The 20292-nt window shown below is 36.4% G+C and overlaps 1 protein-coding gene and 1 pseudogene across 5 annotated transcripts; one reads left to right on the plus strand and one right to left on the minus strand.

Moving 5' to 3' along the window:
* The first annotated feature begins 393 nt into the window (after nt 1–393).
* Nucleotides 394–17184, plus strand: LOC107749743 (TNFAIP3-interacting protein 1-like). Of its 5 annotated transcripts, none has more exons than XM_016564894.1 (18): nt 394–688; nt 4532–4714; nt 5145–5294; nt 5398–5486; nt 6647–6709; nt 7283–7477; nt 7591–7685; nt 7960–8071; nt 9124–9216; nt 9323–9388; nt 10315–10446; nt 11887–12015; nt 12447–12572; nt 13086–13211; nt 13345–13425; nt 13557–13745; nt 14456–14540; nt 15537–17184. In XM_016564894.1, exons 2-18 carry the CDS (start codon nt 4570–4572, stop codon nt 15596–15598), a joined length of 1938 nt encoding a protein of 645 aa, XP_016420380.1. In that variant the 5' UTR covers nt 394–688; nt 4532–4569; the 3' UTR covers nt 15599–17184. The 5 variants fall into 5 exon arrangements, with proteins under 5 accessions (XP_016420380.1, XP_016420379.1, XP_016420378.1 ...); XM_016564893.1 differs by lacking the exon at nt 394–688 and adding an exon at nt 3387–3553; XM_016564892.1 differs by lacking the exon at nt 394–688 and adding an exon at nt 3387–3498.
* A 221-nt stretch (nt 17185–17405) lies between these two features.
* Nucleotides 17406–20292, minus strand: part of LOC107749745 (glutathione peroxidase 3-like) — an 11372-nt pseudogene continuing 8485 nt past the window's right edge.

A 20292-nucleotide genomic window follows, 5' to 3' on the forward strand; every position in this document is an offset into this window, starting at 1 on the left:
CATGCAAAAGCAAAGACAAAACTGAACAATCCAGGGTGTTACGAGATGCTTAATGTCAGAGGTAACAAAAGGTTACTATGCAGACAAAACTTAAACAGCATAACATAAGTGTACTTTCTGTTGATTTTACAAAAGCTGCATGCAGTTTTGCATTTAAGAAATTTAAGGTTATTTGTCAGTGCACTTTCCGTTGTGCCTGTAATTGTGATTACTTTTTAGTGGTTTTAAAACTTTTGAAAGACAACTAAAATGCAATTATACTTGTTTTATGACCTTTATCCTTTGTTGAGCTTTATTTATGGGACCATTACGAGTCCCATAAATGCATGTAGACTTATGGTGTATTATAATCCACTAACTTAAGATCAGGCATTAAACTGCTGATTTATGTAGTTACTTTAAATAATTTGATGTAATAATCCTTCACTCCTGTTTACAACGCATACTCCCGCATTGTAAACGGTCAAAATATGCTATGTTACTATTAAATATCTGTTGTCTGGTAACACTTAGCTAAGCAGTCTCAAGTTCCTGGACACATACCAGGTCCCACTTTTGAGCTAAAAAAAATATCAGGGCCTTTCACTATGTGGGAATTTCCCCTTCTGTTTAAAAACACAGCAAACGCTTCCCCCATTGCCACCAGTTTCCTTAAAAAACGCCTCTCGGACACAAGTATAATGTGTAGGTGAGTAACCATGTTTTTTTTTAATTTATTCATAGAAAGAAAATTGATGTATCTTTTTTAAAGCTTGGATAAAAATGGGAAATTATATCAGTAAATCAGAAAATGTGGATTTCCATAAAAGCTGTGACAAAGGGGAATTTATTTTTTGATGATGATGTTGATTGTAGTAGTAAATTTCAAAGGAAATTGTATTAAAAGTCACCTATTTATGTATTGTTTACTAAAAGGTGTGTTGTCCATTCAAACTGGACTAATCTAACTTTCTAAACAGTATTTTGCTTTTTTAATTGATTCCTTTTTTTGTAAACACTATCTGAGTGCATTTCATTTAATTAAACAAATGCATATATTTCAGTTGGACACTCATTTGGACACACTCTACTGTACATGCAGCTGTACAAGTTGTAAAGTTGCTTGATTGTTGAAATCCGGTATTTAAAATAAATCATATTACAAGTGTTTTTATTTTTTGTATTATTATTTTTATTAGGTAACCACTTAAATGTATCATTAAACACACATTTAGATCGCACACATATGTGGCAGAATCTAGCACGTGTGTGATGTTAATCCTTAATACCACAGTGGTAAATTTCCACAAGATGTCACCATTTATTTTCAATGCAGGGTAAGATTTACAAAGAGGATATTAGGGTAATCATTTTGATTTGGTGATGGCTGCCTTATCAATGATACTTAAAAAACTGTCATAAAGTTGCATTAAATTTCCTGTAAGAATATTATTGCTCTATGGTGTTGTAATGATGGAAACTGAACTCATACTTGGATTACAGGACAAAAAGCTTATATATAATGGTATCATTGGAAACATGCTGAAAATTACAAACAAATAGACACCCTCTCCTCATAATGGAGAAAAAATGATCATAAAGTCAAAACTCCTGACCGCTTTGTTACTGTCAGTAGGCTATTGTATATACTGTGGAATATTTTATTATTCTATATTATTATTATTATTATTATTATTATTATTATTTTGACAATAAAATTCCTAATAGCCTATGCCAAGCATGTTTCACCCCTTTGCAAAATTGCACCCCTCATCATGACTGTATTTTAAAAGCATTTTCTAATGCATATTTAAAAATATGTACTGTACATCATACTGCAGTATAAACACAGACATATAGTGTAGTGGTTATGTTAAGAATGCTGAAAATATTTACGATGTACAAACATTTCAGTCATTTGCTTATAATGGTTGAACTTCCAGAATTGGCCAATAATGACAACTCTTCTGTTACCCAATTCAACATCTCATTATCTGTTTCCTTGTGAATTTTTTTATTTCTTCATGTACTAGTGAAATTAGCACAGCTCAGATTCAAGAAATATTATAGAATGAGTTGAAATTTGTATTTTAATTTTTGTTTTTAATTTTCAGATTAACTAATGGGGTTTAGAACAGCTGAGATAGCCAATTTAATTTCCTGCAGTACTGATTAAAGTTTTCAAGATAACTCACACCAGTATGAGTAAGTACGACAGAACTCTGAATCACTATAGGCTGTTTAATGAATGCATAGCTACATTTAAACCCTGTATGTTGCATATGTGGCTCAAAAATAATGCACCAGAGACACAATGATATGCATATTCTTTATAAAACTACTTGTTTTGTCAATGAAAATAAATTGTATGATAAAGTGCATTTTATGTGTGTCTGTGCCATTGTGTGTGTCTAACTTTAATTTGATCCAGGTGGATTATAACGGTAATAAGTGGGCCTACTCTAAATAAAGAGTAAAGGACGCCTTGCAACTTTTTTTTTTATTAAATATAAATCTGAAACATGTTAGGCTATCTAATATTGATTAGATATATTTTACCCACACATGTAAACTACAGTCACATGTGTATTTTTATTCTATCCTGTTACGAACTACTAAAAACATATTTACAATTTTTGGTAGGCTTTAACGTTGATCACAACGTTTCACATACATTAGACATTAGACAGGAGAACTAGTGCAGTCAGTGAAACATTAACGTCAAATGAACAGCAGGCGCTCCATAAACGAATCATTAAAAGTTAATGTTCTATCAAAACACGACGATCAATCATAGAATGTGAAGATGAGTCATTTTTTTCTATAGTAGCCTATATGAGCTCAGTCACTGAAATAGTACAGCCACTAAACCAATATATTTAACTAATAACCTATAATATACTATAATACCTATAATAACTAACAATTCTTTCACTAATTGTACTGAATCGATCCGAGCGGTTCGTAATGAATCGATTCGCAATGATCCACGAAGCGAGGAGTGTCCGGATTTGACTAATTTGAGAGATTTTAAAGGACCGGAAATATGTTTTTGGCCTGATTATGACAGATCTTATTAAATTATCTTAAAAAATTGCATTTTTATTAAAGCATACAAAACCTTTGGTTTTTAGTATTGTAAAAGCAAATTATATTTATGTTCTAAATTACAGGATGTTTTTACAAGTAAACGCTGGCTGCAACACACTGAACTGGAAACAGGAAATAATAAACACCCTTATTATTATTAAAACTAGAAAAACGTTATTGTGATGCATGCCAAAAAATGTCTTTATTTGAACGTTTCAGAGCGTGTTATAAGGGACCACTTGATGGCGCAATTACGTTCTGACGTGAAAGAATCGAACGAACCGTTTGAATGAACCGATTCGCGGAAATGAGTCGGACTTCCCATCACTAGAGTGAACGCGGCTCTGTTTATATCTGCGGAATTTCCCAGCTCTCGCCGCGAACCACTTCCGCAAACCTCCGGCCGATCAAAGACGCGTCTCCGTCAAGGTACAGAAAGAGCTCCTCTTTTCATAAAAAACAAAAAACTAGCGGTAAAATACAGGTATGTATAAACGTTATCGAGGGACCGTTATGTTTTATCCTCTTTTAAGACATCATCGTGCGTATTTAGGTGCTGTTTGTGGCTTTAGGGAGAGCTAGCGTGAAAGCTTTTGTCTGCTAGCATGATAAACACATCACCTGCTGTTAGCCGGATGCTAAGCTAATATCATCACATTTGTTTTGAAAGTGAGTCATTTATTTAGAACACAAAATACGTTGGCTTTGACCTTGTGTGGGTAGGGGCTTTCGGCTCATTCTTAATAAAAGCTTAAGGTTTACATACCGTGTCTGTTTGAGGTCGTGTTGTTAAGTGAAGTCATTTGAGAGCTGTTGATTAAGAGCTTGGAGGGGATTAGAAATAAACATGATCCTCTAGATAAGGTTTCCTCTGGTCTAAGGTCACCGTGATGTTGACACTACTAGAGCTGTTTAAACAGGTCTTGTCATGGAAAGGAAAGTGAAAGGGTTTAGCTTTAGATTTACTTGGGTTTACAGTTGCTGTGAAGGTATGTGGCTGTGTTTTTGGTGTTCAAGAGCTTGTTATTGAGAAATTGTCTTACTAGGATATGACATCTTGTCTGGTGGCGCATGATTATTCCTTTGTTTGGCTGCTGGTTTTACCTGTCACTTAGCGTAAATGTCATTTCTCATGGTTATATGGGAGTGAGGATTTATGCTGGTCTTGGTTGATTGACTTATTAAACGCTGATGGGAAAATCATAAACTGTTTTAGAATATCTTAATGACTGCTATGACACATTTAGTTAGGAATATGATATCAAAGATGTGCATTCAAATCATTATGTCTTGAAATAGCCAAAGAGAAATCCCCAAGATGCCATTATTCAAATGCCTCTCTTTGAATTGCAAATCAACAATCTTTATGCACTTCTATGCTGTCAGTGCTAATCTGAGAGTTTTGTTTAACCTGTCTGTACAGTACACACAAATGAATGACCTCCTGATTTCTTTGTTTTAGTACAGGGAAACATGTTTGGTAAGTGACGGGGGTGACAGATGGAGGGAAAAGGCCCATATCGCATCTATGACCCCGGTGGGAGCGATTGCCAGGTGAAAGACGAGGCCAGCAGCCTCAGCTACAGACAGCTGCTAGAGGAAAACGCCGTTTTGAGGGAGAGAATGAAAGGTCTGAAGAGTTTAGGTGAGGGATTATAAACTGCCTGCCACCTATTTTTAATGCCTTTGAGAATCATGAACCTGATTGATCCGGCTCATTCAGTTAATATACTCCACCTGGGAAGATTTTTATAAAAATCACCTTAATATTTTCAATTTCAACATCTGTCAGTGACTAAGTTGAGGTTACATATAGTTAAATGCCTTACATGTTGCTCATTTTGGGCATCTGAGTCATCAACCCCTTTATTAGTTCACTGGTATCTTGTGTTGCTAATTTAGACTTCAAGGTCTATTGTTGGATCAGAAATGAAGCGATTCTGGATTTTCAGCTTTTAGCAGCTGGCGCAGTGTTGCAGTAACTCCAACATTTGACATGCAATTGTGTCAGGGCAGCTGCTTTTTTATTATGTGTGCTTATGTCATGTAACCCATTGTTTTCTCGTGACTGGTAGGAGACCTGTTAGAGGAGTCTCAGACAGAGGCAGCCAAGCTTCGGAAGAGGGTGGAGGAGCTGGTGAGGGATAACGAAGCACTGAAGTCGTCCACGACCAGCTTTGCCTCCAGTCTTTGCATGGGCACCCCTGTTCAGACAGACACACAAGGTACAGTTATATCAATATTCTGATGGAGTGAGGTTGGTAAAGGGTTTGACACCGGAGAGACCTGTTTTTTAACCAGAAATCTTGTGATTGTGGCTTCCTTTAGGTCATGGAAAACATCACGCTTATCCTACAACAGAAAGACAAGAATCTCGGGATTGTTTAACTGGAAATACTTTACAACCAGAGGCAACTGTAAGCACTTCTACTGAAACTTTTGGAAACATGCTATCAAAACGATACCATTATAGGGCGTTTCGCACCGCTTTAGTTCCAGAACTAAATGTACAGTACTAAAGTACTGGGACGATTTTGCGCAAACTATTTCCTAGTACCATTTACATGGTTTCATTCGCACCGACAGTGTGTACTAGGAAGTGACGTAAGCCGGTTGATAGCGACGTCATTTGTGCGCGGTGTTCAACAACGGAAACAAAGAAGAACAACGTTAACAACAGGAGGATGGAGGACGTTTTGTTCCTTCGAATTCCTACTGGATTTCCTCCGTTGCGTAAATGTTCAAAAGTGCCTGCACTTCAGTGTCCGTCCATCTATCGCTGTTCTCCATACTTGCAAAATAAGTTGAAACGGTGTTTACAGTATGTTTACACGGCGTTTTAAATCGTGGCGGGTGAGGGTGTTTTCGTACGCGTTTGGCTAATCAATGTCTACTTACATCACGCGTCTGGAGTAGGAGCTAATTTGGTTCTCGAAAAAGGCAGTCCGGTACTAAAATCGCACCCAGTTCCGGCGGTGCGAAAATGCCAAAAAGTGGGTAGTTCCATAATTAGTTCTAGTACTATGAAAAGGTTCCCGCGGTGCGAAAGGCCCTTATGACTTTAAGGTAACAAGTCAATTATGTTATGTAACATAGTAATGTAACTTTCAGTTTTGCGAATTGCTGTTTATTTGATTCACATGTGAAGTAAAAACAGTAAAATATCCTTTATGAGTTTATCATAACATGGTATAACTTGTTGAATTACCATTATACCTTTGATGTTGTGAAAACAGTATGGTATTCACATGTTGTGAAAATCCCACACTGGGAATATAACTTCCAATTTTGTGAATTGCTGGCTATTTTGGTTTGACGTGAACAGTGAAATATCCTTTATGACTTAATATTGTATGTGATTATCGCAATGCACGTGTTATGATATATTCCCCTCATAGCTGTGCTAAACATAAACATATTGTTTCGCAACATGCTGTATAAATCTAATGCGGATTTAACTTCTAGTTTTAGTTGTAGTTTTTCCTCATTTGTGAATGGTAAAATGTTCTTTATGAGTTGGTATTCTGTGTGACGGTCAGAACAAGTGTTGCAACGCTGTGAATTCTTGTGTTTACAGGAAAGTTCATCTGAGTTTGAGGTGGTGAATATGGAAGAGAAGACGGCCTCGGAAACCCAGACGGTGAGTTTTAGGGATGTTAGGAAATCCTGGGCAGCTGCAGTCACTCAACTGCACGTGTGAACTTTGTGTGTATTTTGCTGGATTGTTGTTCCGTTTCGAACATTCCATATTCTGTCATTCTGTGCCACGCATGTAAGTCATGTGTGCCACATTCCAGTCACGGTAGTTGCTCAGCTGTTTTTTGCTGCCGTTCCTTATCAGGGATTTGTTTATCATAATGAATCAACCTATCTGTATGAGGCTGTTCCTTGGATGACTCGGAGGGAAACTCCAGGATTACTATGCAGATAGACTGAAAAACTCATGAGTGTGTATCAGTTTATGGAATACCTCTTTGGTTAGGTTTACAAAAACTTCTGTTCACAAATTTGCAAAACTGGAAATGTTTATATAGAGGTATTTAAGGTTTTTTTTCACTTTCAGTTTATGGTTTCGCAGTGCTCTTCATATGTATCGGGGATGATGAAGTCTAGATATTGACAGTAAAAGTGCCACTTGATCCCTAGTGATTGGTATTATATGTTGGGGTGTTTTTGGGAAGAATATTTAGGTAAACTCTGCTTTATAATGCAGGCTGGAGTGATTCACCTGCCACAGGAGAACATGGAGCTGGCAAGTCAACTCCGGCGACTGGAGAGTTCTTTTAGTGTATTTGCTGAAGAGTCCAATCCCAACCAGCTGCTGTCTCACCTGGGCCGCATGGCTGTGGAATTCCACCACTTATCATCCAAGGTCCAGAAGAACGAACAGAGAACATCTCTCCTACAGGTGAGATGGCTGCGCTTGTGACACCTTTTAAGCCTCTGTATTGGCTATTATTTGTGTTATGTGAATTAATCAATGTTTGATTTACTGAGAATTTAATTCGCTCTTATCTCTAGACACTCTGCGAACAGCTAAGACAAGAAAACAATGAGCTTAGGAAAAAAATGGAGGAGGACCTCCAGTATCGTAACATTGATTTTGAACAGCTGAGGTAATTCAATTCACATTTATATTCATTATCATAAAGTCATCTTTTAATTTACTCATGGAACAACTAAAAGCAAAAAAGCCCATTGTGAATCTGTGAGAAGAATCAGTGTGAGTAAACTGTGAAAATATAATAAGGGGCCACAGTATTTCCCGCTGTGCTGGAACTGAGGGGTCTTTCCATCTGATGCTTGTTCTCTGACTGTGTCAAATAGAGAATCCTGCAATTCTTTTCTTCATTTTCCAGTTTTAATTTTGGTTCTGTGTACTCTGGACAGGCAGGAGAACTTGAAACTGAAGGAGCAGGTCAGCGGAGGAGCCCAAGCAGCACCTATTGAGCAACCGAGCCCAAAGGAGGAGCCAGTGAAAGAAGAGACAACCAAAACTAAGGTGGAAATGACCTGTTGTGCACTTTTTTCCATGAACCTCTTTATCTCGGGTGACATCACCATAGAATTCCTGGTGCTGTTCTAAATTTGTGTTGGGGGTTTTTTGTTTTTGTCTTTAATTTCCCTTTCAGACCAGTGATGTTGCGGTCTAGTTGCTTTTCTGTTTTGTTAGCTTTTTCAGTGGGAGTTCTTAGAAAAAAGAAAAAAAAGAACCAATGTGCAAATTGCTCCCCGGTTTCTAAATTGAGAGGCGTCTTATTGAGTCACTTTTGCCCTTTAGATTAGTTTTGGGAATACCACCTTGGCTCTGAATACTGCTCTTCCTCAATGGTCTTTCTGTTGAAGTTCCTTGTTTGTGGGCTTTTTTTCACGGTATGACTAAATATTGAAGAACAATACACATGGTCATTGTGTTGCATTCTGACTCAACCTAAAGACTGCTGTACTGTAGTGTGATGGGAAAATTCTTTGGTCGGTCATGAACTAATTGCTGTGATTGATTGCATATTATGTTATCAGTTTTCAGTTTAAAGTCTAGCAGGGATATTTTATGACATTTAAATGGGAAGCTAATTCATACTGTGTTTCAGTTCTGCTGAAAAGATATAGGATGGATACAGATTTGGCCATTATTTATTGGTCACTTTTTTTATTTGACAGAGCAAGGGATTATACTTTAGTGTCTCTTGGTTTAATGTTTTTAAAGTTTTGCAAACAAATTCCACTTCATTAAATATTAAAATAAATATTAACACATTAACAGTTTAGTACAATGGCAAATATTTAATCTTCAAGTTTTACCAGTAATAATAAAAAATAAAAAAAAAGCTCATTTAAGAGCTTTTTCTGATTTTCTCTTTTAATTTTTTTGTCACTGTCATTTATTTATCAGTTTTTGTAAGCCTAAATCTTTGTTTATTTTTGTTTAAAAATGTTAACATTTTAGAGTTGACTTGGTACTGAAGTACTGGTATTTGGCTGCAAATGCATAATTGAAATATATATATTTTTTTTTTATTATTATTATTATTATTATTTTTTTTTTATTTACAGTCTGGTAAAGCTGTGGAAAAAACACCATCTAAGACTTGCGATCCGGAGGTGTATGAGAAAAAGATCAAGTTTCTGGAGAAACAGAGGAAAGATGTAAGAACTTTCTGGAGGTCCCCTGCTTTCTTTATGCTTGCTTTACTGCTGTCATAGTTTCCCATTTGACTCTGACGTGTAAACTGTTGCATTTGACCTTTCTCAGGTACTGGAGGTGAACAAACAGTGGGACATTCAGTGGAATTCAATGAAGACACAGTTTGAGCAGAAGGTACATAACAACATATACCTAGAAATGCTCTATAGATATGTTCCAGTTGGCCTTGTAACCTTTGTGGCTCACCTTATTGATAGTAAAAAAAAAGAAGAAACCCATAAAGAAACATGAATCACTCTACTAAGTAACAACAACTGCTTGATGAGTCCAGCTAGCCGGTGTGTGAATGGTGGGAGATCGAAGCATATGAATCATCACATGAAATTCCTGTATAACATGTAGGGTGTTGACAGGTCCTGTTACTGCATTTGGGTGGTGGTGGAAATGCTGTTGGGGCAAAGGAATGGAAAGCAATTCTGTGTGTGTGTCACAGTGTTGCACACCAGACCACAGGCCCCTCCTGTCACACCTCTGGCAGAATTTCCCTCACCTCGCCGGTACCCACTGTCTTCCTGTTGTGGCTCGCCGTAGGGGCTGGCCAAGGTTGCAAAGCCACGTGATCTCACGGCCCAGAGATAGTGATGCCTGTTGCATCTCTGCATCTGCTCGGTCTGATAGAGGAGAGAGAAAAAATAGAAATAAAAAAAAGCATACCGGGGCTGTTTTTCTACACGCATCCTCTGTCGTCATGGGGTGATTGTGTTAAAACTCAGAGCAATGGAACAAAAACAACTCAATTTTTTTGTTATTCTTATTGCTTTGTTTTCAATTTTTGCGGTTTACTGTTTTTTTATCAATCTTTCTTTGATAAAAATAGATTTACAACCCCTTATCAAACTTCTGATAAAGGCACACTCGGGCATGCAGATTAAAGCAAATTGTAATATACAACATTTTTGCCCAGTTCAGTGCAGCTCTGTAACTAATGGTCCTTTATGTTGTGTTAGAATGGCCTGTTAACAGATGTATCTGAAACCAATTTACAAAAACAAACTGTCAGATGAGCCTTCATCAATTTATGACTTTTCCCTCCTTTATAGATCACAGACCTACGGCAGCGGCTTGCTGACTCCCAAAAGGCTGTGCTTGAGCTCGAAGCAGAACGTGAACTGAGACAAAGAGATTATGACAAAAAACTCCTCCTCGCAAAGTCTAAGATCGACAATGTGCAGGTACACCCTAGTCTCAGCCGCAGACGGCACATCCACAGTCAATCTGTACTTATTACTTTTAGGTGGAGAGAAATTCTGATTTAAAAAGTTAACTCGTTTTCCTCTATTCATACATTGTTTTCTGGCTAATTTGAATATATATATATATATATATATATATATATATATATGTCAGCCTGTTATTGTGGTTTAATCCAGATAAACTTACCCCTAAATGAAAAATAAGCTTTACATTTTTGTCAGACAGTGTGTAAGTTTTTTTTTTCCCTAAAAAAAGACCATTAATAAGCCCTTCTTTATTTATTTATTTTTTTTTTTTTTAAGAATTTAAATGTTCTTACTCTTTATGGAGCATTTTGCTGTATTTGCACCCCTGTGGAGCTCAATGAAGGCTTCAAATAGTCATTCGGTGCTTTCAGTTTTCTCTTGGGAAGCACCAGTCATTCCCATTAGTTGACCATATGACATTCTTAGTATATAGCAGTGGTTTCCTTTCAGTCAAGCATGCCACAGATAAACTGCCTTATAGTTTTAATGAGTGTCAGATATTGTAATTATAATACTGTTGATTTTGCCATGAATATAGCCATTGCTGCTGATATGGTGTTCAGTCATAAAGAAATTTATTAGGTGTCATAGACATCATGTGACAACTGGTTTCATTTTCACATCTACTGCCTACTTATCTTTACATCTCAATGCTCTCATGGTTTTTAGTTTTTTTATGAGTTATGGACAGCATTACAAAAGTTTTGACAGCATGACTCGCCCCCACAGCAGACCACAGATGTTCCATAGGAGAGGCACACCAAAATTTTGTGTCTGATGCTAGTATGTCATACATGCTTGTAGTCATTAAAAATGCATTTTTATGATATCGAAATTGAAAAAATGATGTTGACCACAGGTTTTTGTATTACATGCTTTGAAGGTCATAAGAGTTTCATGTGGGCAGACTGGCATGTGTCGGGTGCTTTGACAAATGCTTGCTTGTGATTGAGTTGTTTTTTTTATTTGAAGACATTATGTATTCAAAGTCATGTGATAATTTCCATTTTGCAAAACGTCCTTACAGAAAGCGAGTTGCAGGTAAACCTCAAAGACATCCCTGAGCACCCAAATGTAGCGCAGTAATTTTAACTAAAGAGTGTGTTGATAGACTTTTTCCTAATTGCAATACAGGAAATGAACTTGCACTTTTTTATCTAATTAATCAAAAACATAATTTGATTAAGGTAGCCAATTAATTACTGGTTGCAGCCCTACTGGAAATATGTGACATTTATAGAAAGATGCTTTTAAAGACAGTCCCTCACTTCACTAGTGTCAAACAATAAATGACCCTTACAAAATCTTTGACTGTATAAAGTCTAGATATATGACCAAGTGACTGTGTTTTGCTCTCGTGGCTAACCAGTGTATTTCTAAATGTTGTCTTAGGGCGAGAAGGAGTGCCTCACCTCGGAAACATGTGAGTTGAAACAAAAGGTGCGTTACCTGCAGGACCAGTTGCTGCCACTTACTAAACAAAGAGAATACCAGGAGAAAGAGATCCAGCGACTTAATAGGGTCAGTAAAGCACACACAGCTTTCCATTGTCATTTAGTTAGGCAGGCACTAATCCAAAGCCCTATGGCATTTGTAAAAGAAATGCATTTTCTTATTTATTTAGTGCATTACCGTTCAAATGTTTGGGGTCGATAAGATTAATGTTTTTTTTTTTTAAATGTCTCATGCTCACCAAGGCTGGATTTTTTTAAAACCGTTTTCTTTTTGAATATATATGTTAAAATGTAATTTATTCCTGTGGTGGCAAAGCTGATTTTTCAGCAGCCATTACTCCAGACTTCAATGCCACATGATCCTTCCGAAATCACTCTAATGTGCTGATTTGGTGCTAAAGAAACATTTCTTATTAATGTTGTGCTGATTAAAATTTGTTTTGCTTAATATTGTTTTAAATTCAAACATCAGTTCTGATTGTGTTGTCTCTTTTACAGGCATTAGAGGAAGCTTTGAACCTCCACTCTCCCTCTTCCACCCAGCCAGGCATGAACCTGGGAGAAGGTGTGGCCAACCTGAGACAGCAGGAGCTGCACACACAGATAGCTGTATTGAAGGAGCAGGTACAAACACTTGAAGACTCTGATACATCTTGTTGTCAAATGTTAAAAACAACATTCTTCTTGTCAAATGTTAGTGGAACAAGTGGGGACCACTCTAAATGTTATAATTTATTATTGACTGCAGTAAAATTCGTACATTTGTGTCTAAAGTGTGCAAATACTGTGGGGTCACAGTATACACTAACATTGCACAGTGCCCTGCTGTGGTCAGATGAGCTCAAACAGTGAATAAGCTCCTCGGGACGCTTGAGTTTTCTCATTGCGTCAAATTTTTTCAGAGGTTCTCTAGGAGTTAAGGTTTCCCTCATTGAAACTCTACATGAATTGATTCTGCAGACATTTTACCTCATTTATCAAACACGCTTTGTAAGAAATGTGTCAAGGTTCCACAGTGAGTCATAGAGTTTGCTTGAGGTTTGATAGCTTCCTTCATCCTTACAGTCTGCTGAAATGCACCAATGGCTGCAGAGATCTTGTAGATTTGCATCCTCATCACATGCAATTTTTTTTCAGGTGAAAATCTTTGAAGAGGATTTCCGGAAGGAGAGGAGCGACAGAGAGAGGATGAACGAAGAGAAAGAAGACCTGAGGCGGCAGGTGGAAAGGCTGCAGGGTCAATTGACCAATCTGACGAATCAGGTCAGTAACTATACGGACCCATAGACTGTCAGCTCTAACCAGTGAAACGACTCCAGAGAAATGCCCAGTTGGTTAATAATGAGACATGAAAGAATCTTATGCGAGTTCTGAATTCAGTATCTCTGTTTCTCAGCTTCATCAAGCACAGAATGAGTGTCAGAGAGAGCGTGCCGAGAGGTGTAAACTAGAGAGACTTCAGATGCAACATAAGCAGGTAAATGTGCCACATTGGCACCACCTTGTGGTAGAAGCTGTTATTAATACAGATCACAGTCTACAAATGTGGTAGAATCCCTAAACGGGAGACAACCGGAACTTATTTAGATTTTGTTTTTCAATGTTTTGGAGGGGCAACAGGAAAGGAGGACGTCCGATCCCACTTCTGGCTCGGCTAATGGCCCGATGAGCCCTCCATACTGTGGCCCGTTTGTACAGGTGGGCCATCAAGGTCTAGAGGGGTGGCCCATACACTTCCCGCCCAGGATGCCTAACATCAGTACAGCACCTGGCAGGGATTTCCAGCCTGTCAACCCTGTAAGTATGCGATAGCAACAGCAGTAAAATTTCAGGGGTTTTGATACCACAACAAAAGCACCCTTATTTAAATATGAATATAAAATTCTAACAAATTAAATTAAAACAGCCTTTTAAAGTGTTTCTCAAATAAGCATTGCTTTAAGTTTTTCAATTATTCAAGTAAACACTCAGTACTAAAGAACAAATAAATTATTGCGCTTTTTACTTCTGTTAATAACTTAACATTAGTCAAGTCTATTAGGCTGTATTTACACGGCACAATTAATTCAATTGATTTTTAATTCAATCTTATTATTATTTTTTTTATTTTATTATTTTTGCCCAAGAAGTTCATTTTGGTATTTGTTTAGATCAACTTGATACCGAAGTAATGGGTTCGCCTCAAATCTAGTAATACACTTACTGTAACCCAGTTGTTGTTGGGTTTTTTCGGTTTTATTTCAGAGGAGGTACATTTCGACTGTGAGAAAAATTCCTTTTTTTTTTGCTGATTTTTGCTTCCTTTACATCCTGGAACAGACACAACAGTGTCATTCCAGCATTTTTCAAGTGGTTAACCACGTGGTATGAAAAAGACGTGTGGCTATTATGATTTGTACAAACAGGCTTTTACAAGAGGTACAGTGTGTCTTCAGTGTGCAGAAGTGGACAGAGATCGAAACCATTGTTCTCGACATCAGTTTGGGTGTTTGTATGTGTGTGTTCAGGGTTTTCCCTGGCAGTCATCCTTCCCACAACCACGTGGTTCCAGAGGACAAGCAGACACAGCGAGACCCCCTCCAGAAACTGCAGGTATTTAATAGATTCATCCTGCGTGTCCTTTCTGCGTCACCAGGATTAATTTTGTTTTGCCACGTAATGTCAGTCTGACCCAGTGATATTTCAAGCGTTCTGTCTGAATCAATCAGCTTCCACTGGAGGAAGTTCAAATGATGACGACAATGAGAACCATGACAGAAGAAACATGAAATGGCAATAGTTTTAAATTTCACAATGATTGTACGAGGCCTATGAAGTTTAGTTTCAGTTTGGGTCTGTCCGGTTATCTGTATCATCTACAGGCATAAAAATGGATGCAATTTGCTTTCCATTGTGCATAATTTATGAATGTAAATTATTCTAAAGATGAAAACGTTTTTTTGCATACTCTTTTATCAAAGCATAATGTCATTTTCCACCTATGAAACATCATCTCTGCTGAAGTGATAGCTACTTTCCATAGTGTTGTATATACGCACTACCAATATTTTGTTAGTGGTATCATAACTCAACTTTTACACTTTTGTCAAATCCAGATGCATAAACTCGAATCATGCCCTACATTATTTCCTACTGAATATCCTTTGTTTGCTCAGCAATATGATCTATTTCATGTTGTCAAGATCAAAATTGAATTTGGTGGTGTTTTGGTGTCAGATAATTAATAATTCAGTAATGGTAAATGTTCATTTATTTCAGTTAAATATTTAACTTTCTGTACACTAAATTTTAAAATGTAATTTATTTCTGTGATGGCAAAGATTAATTTTCTGCATCCATTACTCCAGTCTTCAGTGTCACATGATCCTACAGAAATCATTCTCATATGCTGTTTTGGCGCTCATTTGAAAGTTACATGAAATAGAAATTATTTGTGACAATGTAAACGTCTTTATTTTAACTTTTGATCAATTTAATGCAACCTTGTTGAATAAAAGTGTTAAATTCAATATTTTAATTATTTACAAAAAAATGTAAACAATGTTTTATAAATGAGGGTTCTTAACTTGTTTATTTTTTTGTTGGCAGAAATGGGAGCAACTGGATTTGGGAAAAGGGAGCGTCAGAACATAGACCCCGGAAAGCACTAACCACATATTCTCTCTCCTGGAATGGCTCCCAGCTAGTAGCATGATGCAGTTTATTTTCAGTTGGCATGGTGTGAACTATTGTTTCTTTTCCTACTGTGTATATATATATATCTACCACTGATGAAAATGTTGTTTATATACTTAAGTTTTATAATCCTGTTTGTGAAACACTGTTCTGGCAAATTAAGAGTATATACATTTATTATTTTACCTTTTTATGATTGTTGAAGTTTAAATTATCTGCTTTATATAATTCTATGCAGGAATTGAAGTCAGTTATTTAATGGATAATATGATTGAACGTTATTCTTATGACAATCTACCTACAGAGTTAGATCTCCACCACTTAATTGAATAATAGCCACCTGAAAACATCATATTTAGTGATTCCCTGACACGTGTTGGTATTGATTGAGACTGACAAAAACATTTGTATGTGCAATTAGAGAAAATATGTATCTAAAAATTATAACTCTATAGGGGAATTGTCTTGAAAATAGCTAACAGTAGAATGTGACCGAACTGATTCATGATTCCTTCACTGGCCGTGATTGAGATTGAGTCACATACTGTTGAACGTCTGCGTGTGTCACCACAGGCTGGCGTTACTCTGACTGGTCATCTGCCCTACTGTTTATTGAAGCCATATACAACACCTGTTAACCTTTTCATCATTTGGATTATATTCTGGGAACACTTTAATAAGCGTTTCACATGGCTTGTTGATCTTTCAGATATATGATTGAAATTGAAATGATAATTGATCATGGAGGGCTTTCATCTGGACGACAGAAATATCATGGTAGTTTTGCTTAATATATTTTAAGATTCTGTGTTCAAAAACATTATTCCTGATGTGCAAATGGAAGTGATAAGTTATTTATATCTATTGTTTTGACAGCTGAGTGTGGTTTATTGTCTTAAGTAATGTTGTCTTTAGTGTATTGTTTTGTGTCTCCCTTTACATATTGTAGCTACTGGAAGACTCTAGGATGTGAGTTTGTGGGTTTGTGCGTATGCATAATCACAGGAAGTGGGCCAGAATAAATAAGTTAATGCATCACATTAGTGCAGCCCACTTTCATTGGTCTCATTTTTGATTTGGGCTGAACACGAGGAGGAAATAACCAAATCACCAAATGTCTGATTACAATGGCTCTAGTGTTGCACTTAAAAACATTGTAATATGTTTGGAACAGGGTAAAAATCATATCCTTTCTGCTTTTACGGTCATCCGCCATCTTGAAGGCTGTTTTCCCGCATATGTGCAATGTCTCCAACCTTACTGACCAATGCTTTGAACCAAACGCAAAAAGGTTTGTATGCTCACAAAATATTCCCAAAGGCGAGCAACTTTCAAATGGTGTGATACATGTCATGTAAATGTAAAAAAAAAAAAAAAGGCAGGCATTTATTTTATGAACATTTGGTTGAATTTAACCAACAGAGCGAGTTGAGTTTAGTGCTTTCAAATCGAAATGTTTTTGAGCTGGATTGCACTCTTGAGATTTGCTTTATTTACTCGTTTCCATCATTTACTGGTTGGCAGTTTTGTGCTTTTTGGAATGACTCTTTTTCTCCAGTGGGTGAAAGCAGACCTCGTGTGAAACTTTTGTAACTGATTAGTATAATAAATATATTCTAACTGTCTAAACCTCCAAATGTTATTGTGTGAGAGTTAAAGTACAAGTTGCATCACCATATCTGACATTCCCTGGAACGCAATGACCAGAAGAAAGCATTTTGTTTCTTGCATTTCAGTCTTTATTTACTGAACATCCACAGAGGTGGCAGTAAGTTCAAAAGGTTGTTTAGGAGATGAGACATGATCGAAAAGGAACAGCAAAGCAGCCTGAATGCACTAAAGAGCTGCCGCTGACCCTCGGCCTCAGGTCAGGCACCACAGAGTGTCTGTTTTCAAGCCTTCCCGTCATCAACATGCCAGTCTCCAAACCGACCCCTTGACAGCCTCCGGAAGGAGCAGTCTGAGAAACCTTTTACTTCAATTTCATACTGTTCAAATTCTTGTAACAATAATCCAATTCACAAAGGTTTGCATTTTTTTAACTTTGCCATGTTATCTTGCGGTTACAGGGTTTCTGCAAGTCTGAAAAAGTCTTACTTTACCCCTTCCACAAATTAAGGCCTTAAAAGGTCTTAAATCGCAGTAGAAAGTCTTAAATTCATAAAGTAATGGGATTAAATGGTGCATGCACTTGAAAAAGATATTTGTTCATTTAAATCATAAATTAATTTTGATCAAAAACAAAACTTATTTTGTCCACTCGCTTTTCTATACATCCTGATTTAAGAATCTTTAGACATCTTTAGAATTTTGCACTGTAAAACAAGAAATACTGAGGCTCCCTAGACATTACGAGTTAGAGAACATTGACATAATGTCCTTACATGTTCTTGAACTGTTTTTAAAATGGTCTTAAATTTACCTTCATAAAACCTGCAGAAACCCTGTGTTAACTAGTTTAACACAGTTTATGCTGGAGAGACTGAATGTACAATTAAATCCACTATTTCAAAGTTAATCACCCTTTTGAACAAGCTGACGCTTGACAGCCTCCGGAAGGAGCAGTCTGAGAAACCTTTTACTTCAATTTCATACTGTTCAAATTCTTGTAACAATAATCCAATTCACAAAGGTTTGCATTTTTTTTAACTTTGCCATGTTATCTTGCGGTTACAGGGTTTCTGCAAGTCTGGAAAAGTCTTACTTTACCCCTTCCACAAATTAAGGCCTTAAAAGGTCTTAAATCGCAGTAGAAAGTCTTAAATTCATAAAGTAATGGGATTAAATGGTGCATGCACTTGAAAAAGATATTTGTTCATTTAAATCATAAATTAATTTTGATCAAAAACAAAACTTATTTTGTCCACTCGCTTTTCTATACATCCTGATTTAAGAATCTTTAGACATCTTTAGAATTTTGCACTGTAAAACAAGAAATACTGAGGCTCCCTAGACATTACGAGTTAGAGAACATTGACATAATGTCCTTACATGTTCTTGAACTGTTTTTAAAATGGTCTTAAATTTACCTTCATAAAACCTGCAGAAACCCTGTGTTAACTAGTTTAACACAGTTTATGCTGGAGAGACTGAATGTACAATTAAATCCACTATTTCAAAGTTAATCACCCTTTTGAACAAGCTGACGGAAGTATTTCAAGATGTCTGCCCTAACTTCAGAAACGTTCACTCTTGGAAACCACCGCATTACAGGTCTGCCGTCTGGACCCACCAGAAACTTCTCAAAGTTCCACTTGATGTCGTTGACTTTGAGAGGTTCCCAAAACAATCTGTTGGTGGGGTTACCGAAGCTGTCTCCCACAGGTGGGCAAGTATTCTGAAAGAGAAAGAGCTCTTAAAAATAAAGGTTCTTTATCTTTAGATCTCAGATCGAGAAAAGTAGTCTCCAAAAGTATTTGGAGTTTTATTGCAAAATATTAAAATAAGAGGAATTTATTTTAAAGAAACACAGCAAAAAAAAAATAAAAAATTTCACACAGAAATTGCTAGTAAATTTCACAAATTATTACAAAGAAACATGGAATTGAACGTGAAATTTTAAAGTAGAAAGACTGAAAATTTTTCTTGTAAAATGTACCCAAATAATCAGTATTTTTTTTTATTTACAGCTTCAAAAAGTGAACATAAGTGCACTTAAGTTAACATAAAACAACAGCTATACTGTTTTTTTTATGTTTGTAGATGACACTTGGTTTGGTATCATTTTATATTTTCTGTTGTATTCATTGATTTCTATGATATCAATTTGTTCGAATGGGATGACATGTAGATATCTTAAGTGTCATTTAAGTGTTCTAATGCTTTTTGGGGCCTCTATATATTCCAAAATGGGTAAATAGTTTTAAATTTCAACAATTTCGTGTTAACGGACAATTTTTTTTTCTTGAAAGCTTGATCCTAAAAGGCTTTTTAAGAAAACACCTTTTTAAGGTGTTTGTTTTGCCATAAAAAATGCTTTATTAAGCAACAGTGTTGGGCAAGTTACTCTGAAAATGTAATCAAATTACTGATTACTCCTTTTAAAAGTAATCACGTTACTGTTCTGATTACTTTATTTCAAAAGTAATTAGTAATTAGTTACATTATTAGTTACGTTACTTTTTTCTCCATGAAATTTATGAAATCCCAGCATACACGCTCCCGATAAATATTTGTTATTAAAGCATCAACATTAACAGAACACTGTTATTTTTAACTAAACCAAGTGGCTGCTGCGTGCATGGTTTGGCATGGCAGAATGCCAGCAAAGAGCGCTGCATTTATAATCTCTAAAAGACATCTCAGTTCATCGCAATCTCACAAATCTCCGTTATAACACAATAAATATATGCATAATGAATCTTACATAATGTCTACAATTCGTGTGTTATAATGAGAGGATTCATGAGCACGCAAATTTCAGCACTGCATTGCTCAACGCTGCAAACACGTGCTATAGCCTAAATAGAAACTCTGCATACGCTTGCACCTGTTAATCGTTTATATTTTATATTAGTTCATGTTGCTTTGTGCAATAGATGAATAACAATTTATTTGTTTTAGATATTTTACTGAATACACTGACTAGCTTGTAGTATCTTTGGAATAATGAGCTTTTAGAATGTTAAAGGGGTCATATGATGTTGCTAAAAATAACATTATTTTGTGT

Source organism: Sinocyclocheilus rhinocerous, unplaced genomic scaffold (assembly GCF_001515625.1).
Source record: "Sinocyclocheilus rhinocerous isolate Xijiao unplaced genomic scaffold, SAMN03320098_v1.1 scaffold860, whole genome shotgun sequence".
Taxonomy (NCBI): Eukaryota; Metazoa; Chordata; class Actinopteri; order Cypriniformes; family Cyprinidae; genus Sinocyclocheilus; species Sinocyclocheilus rhinocerous.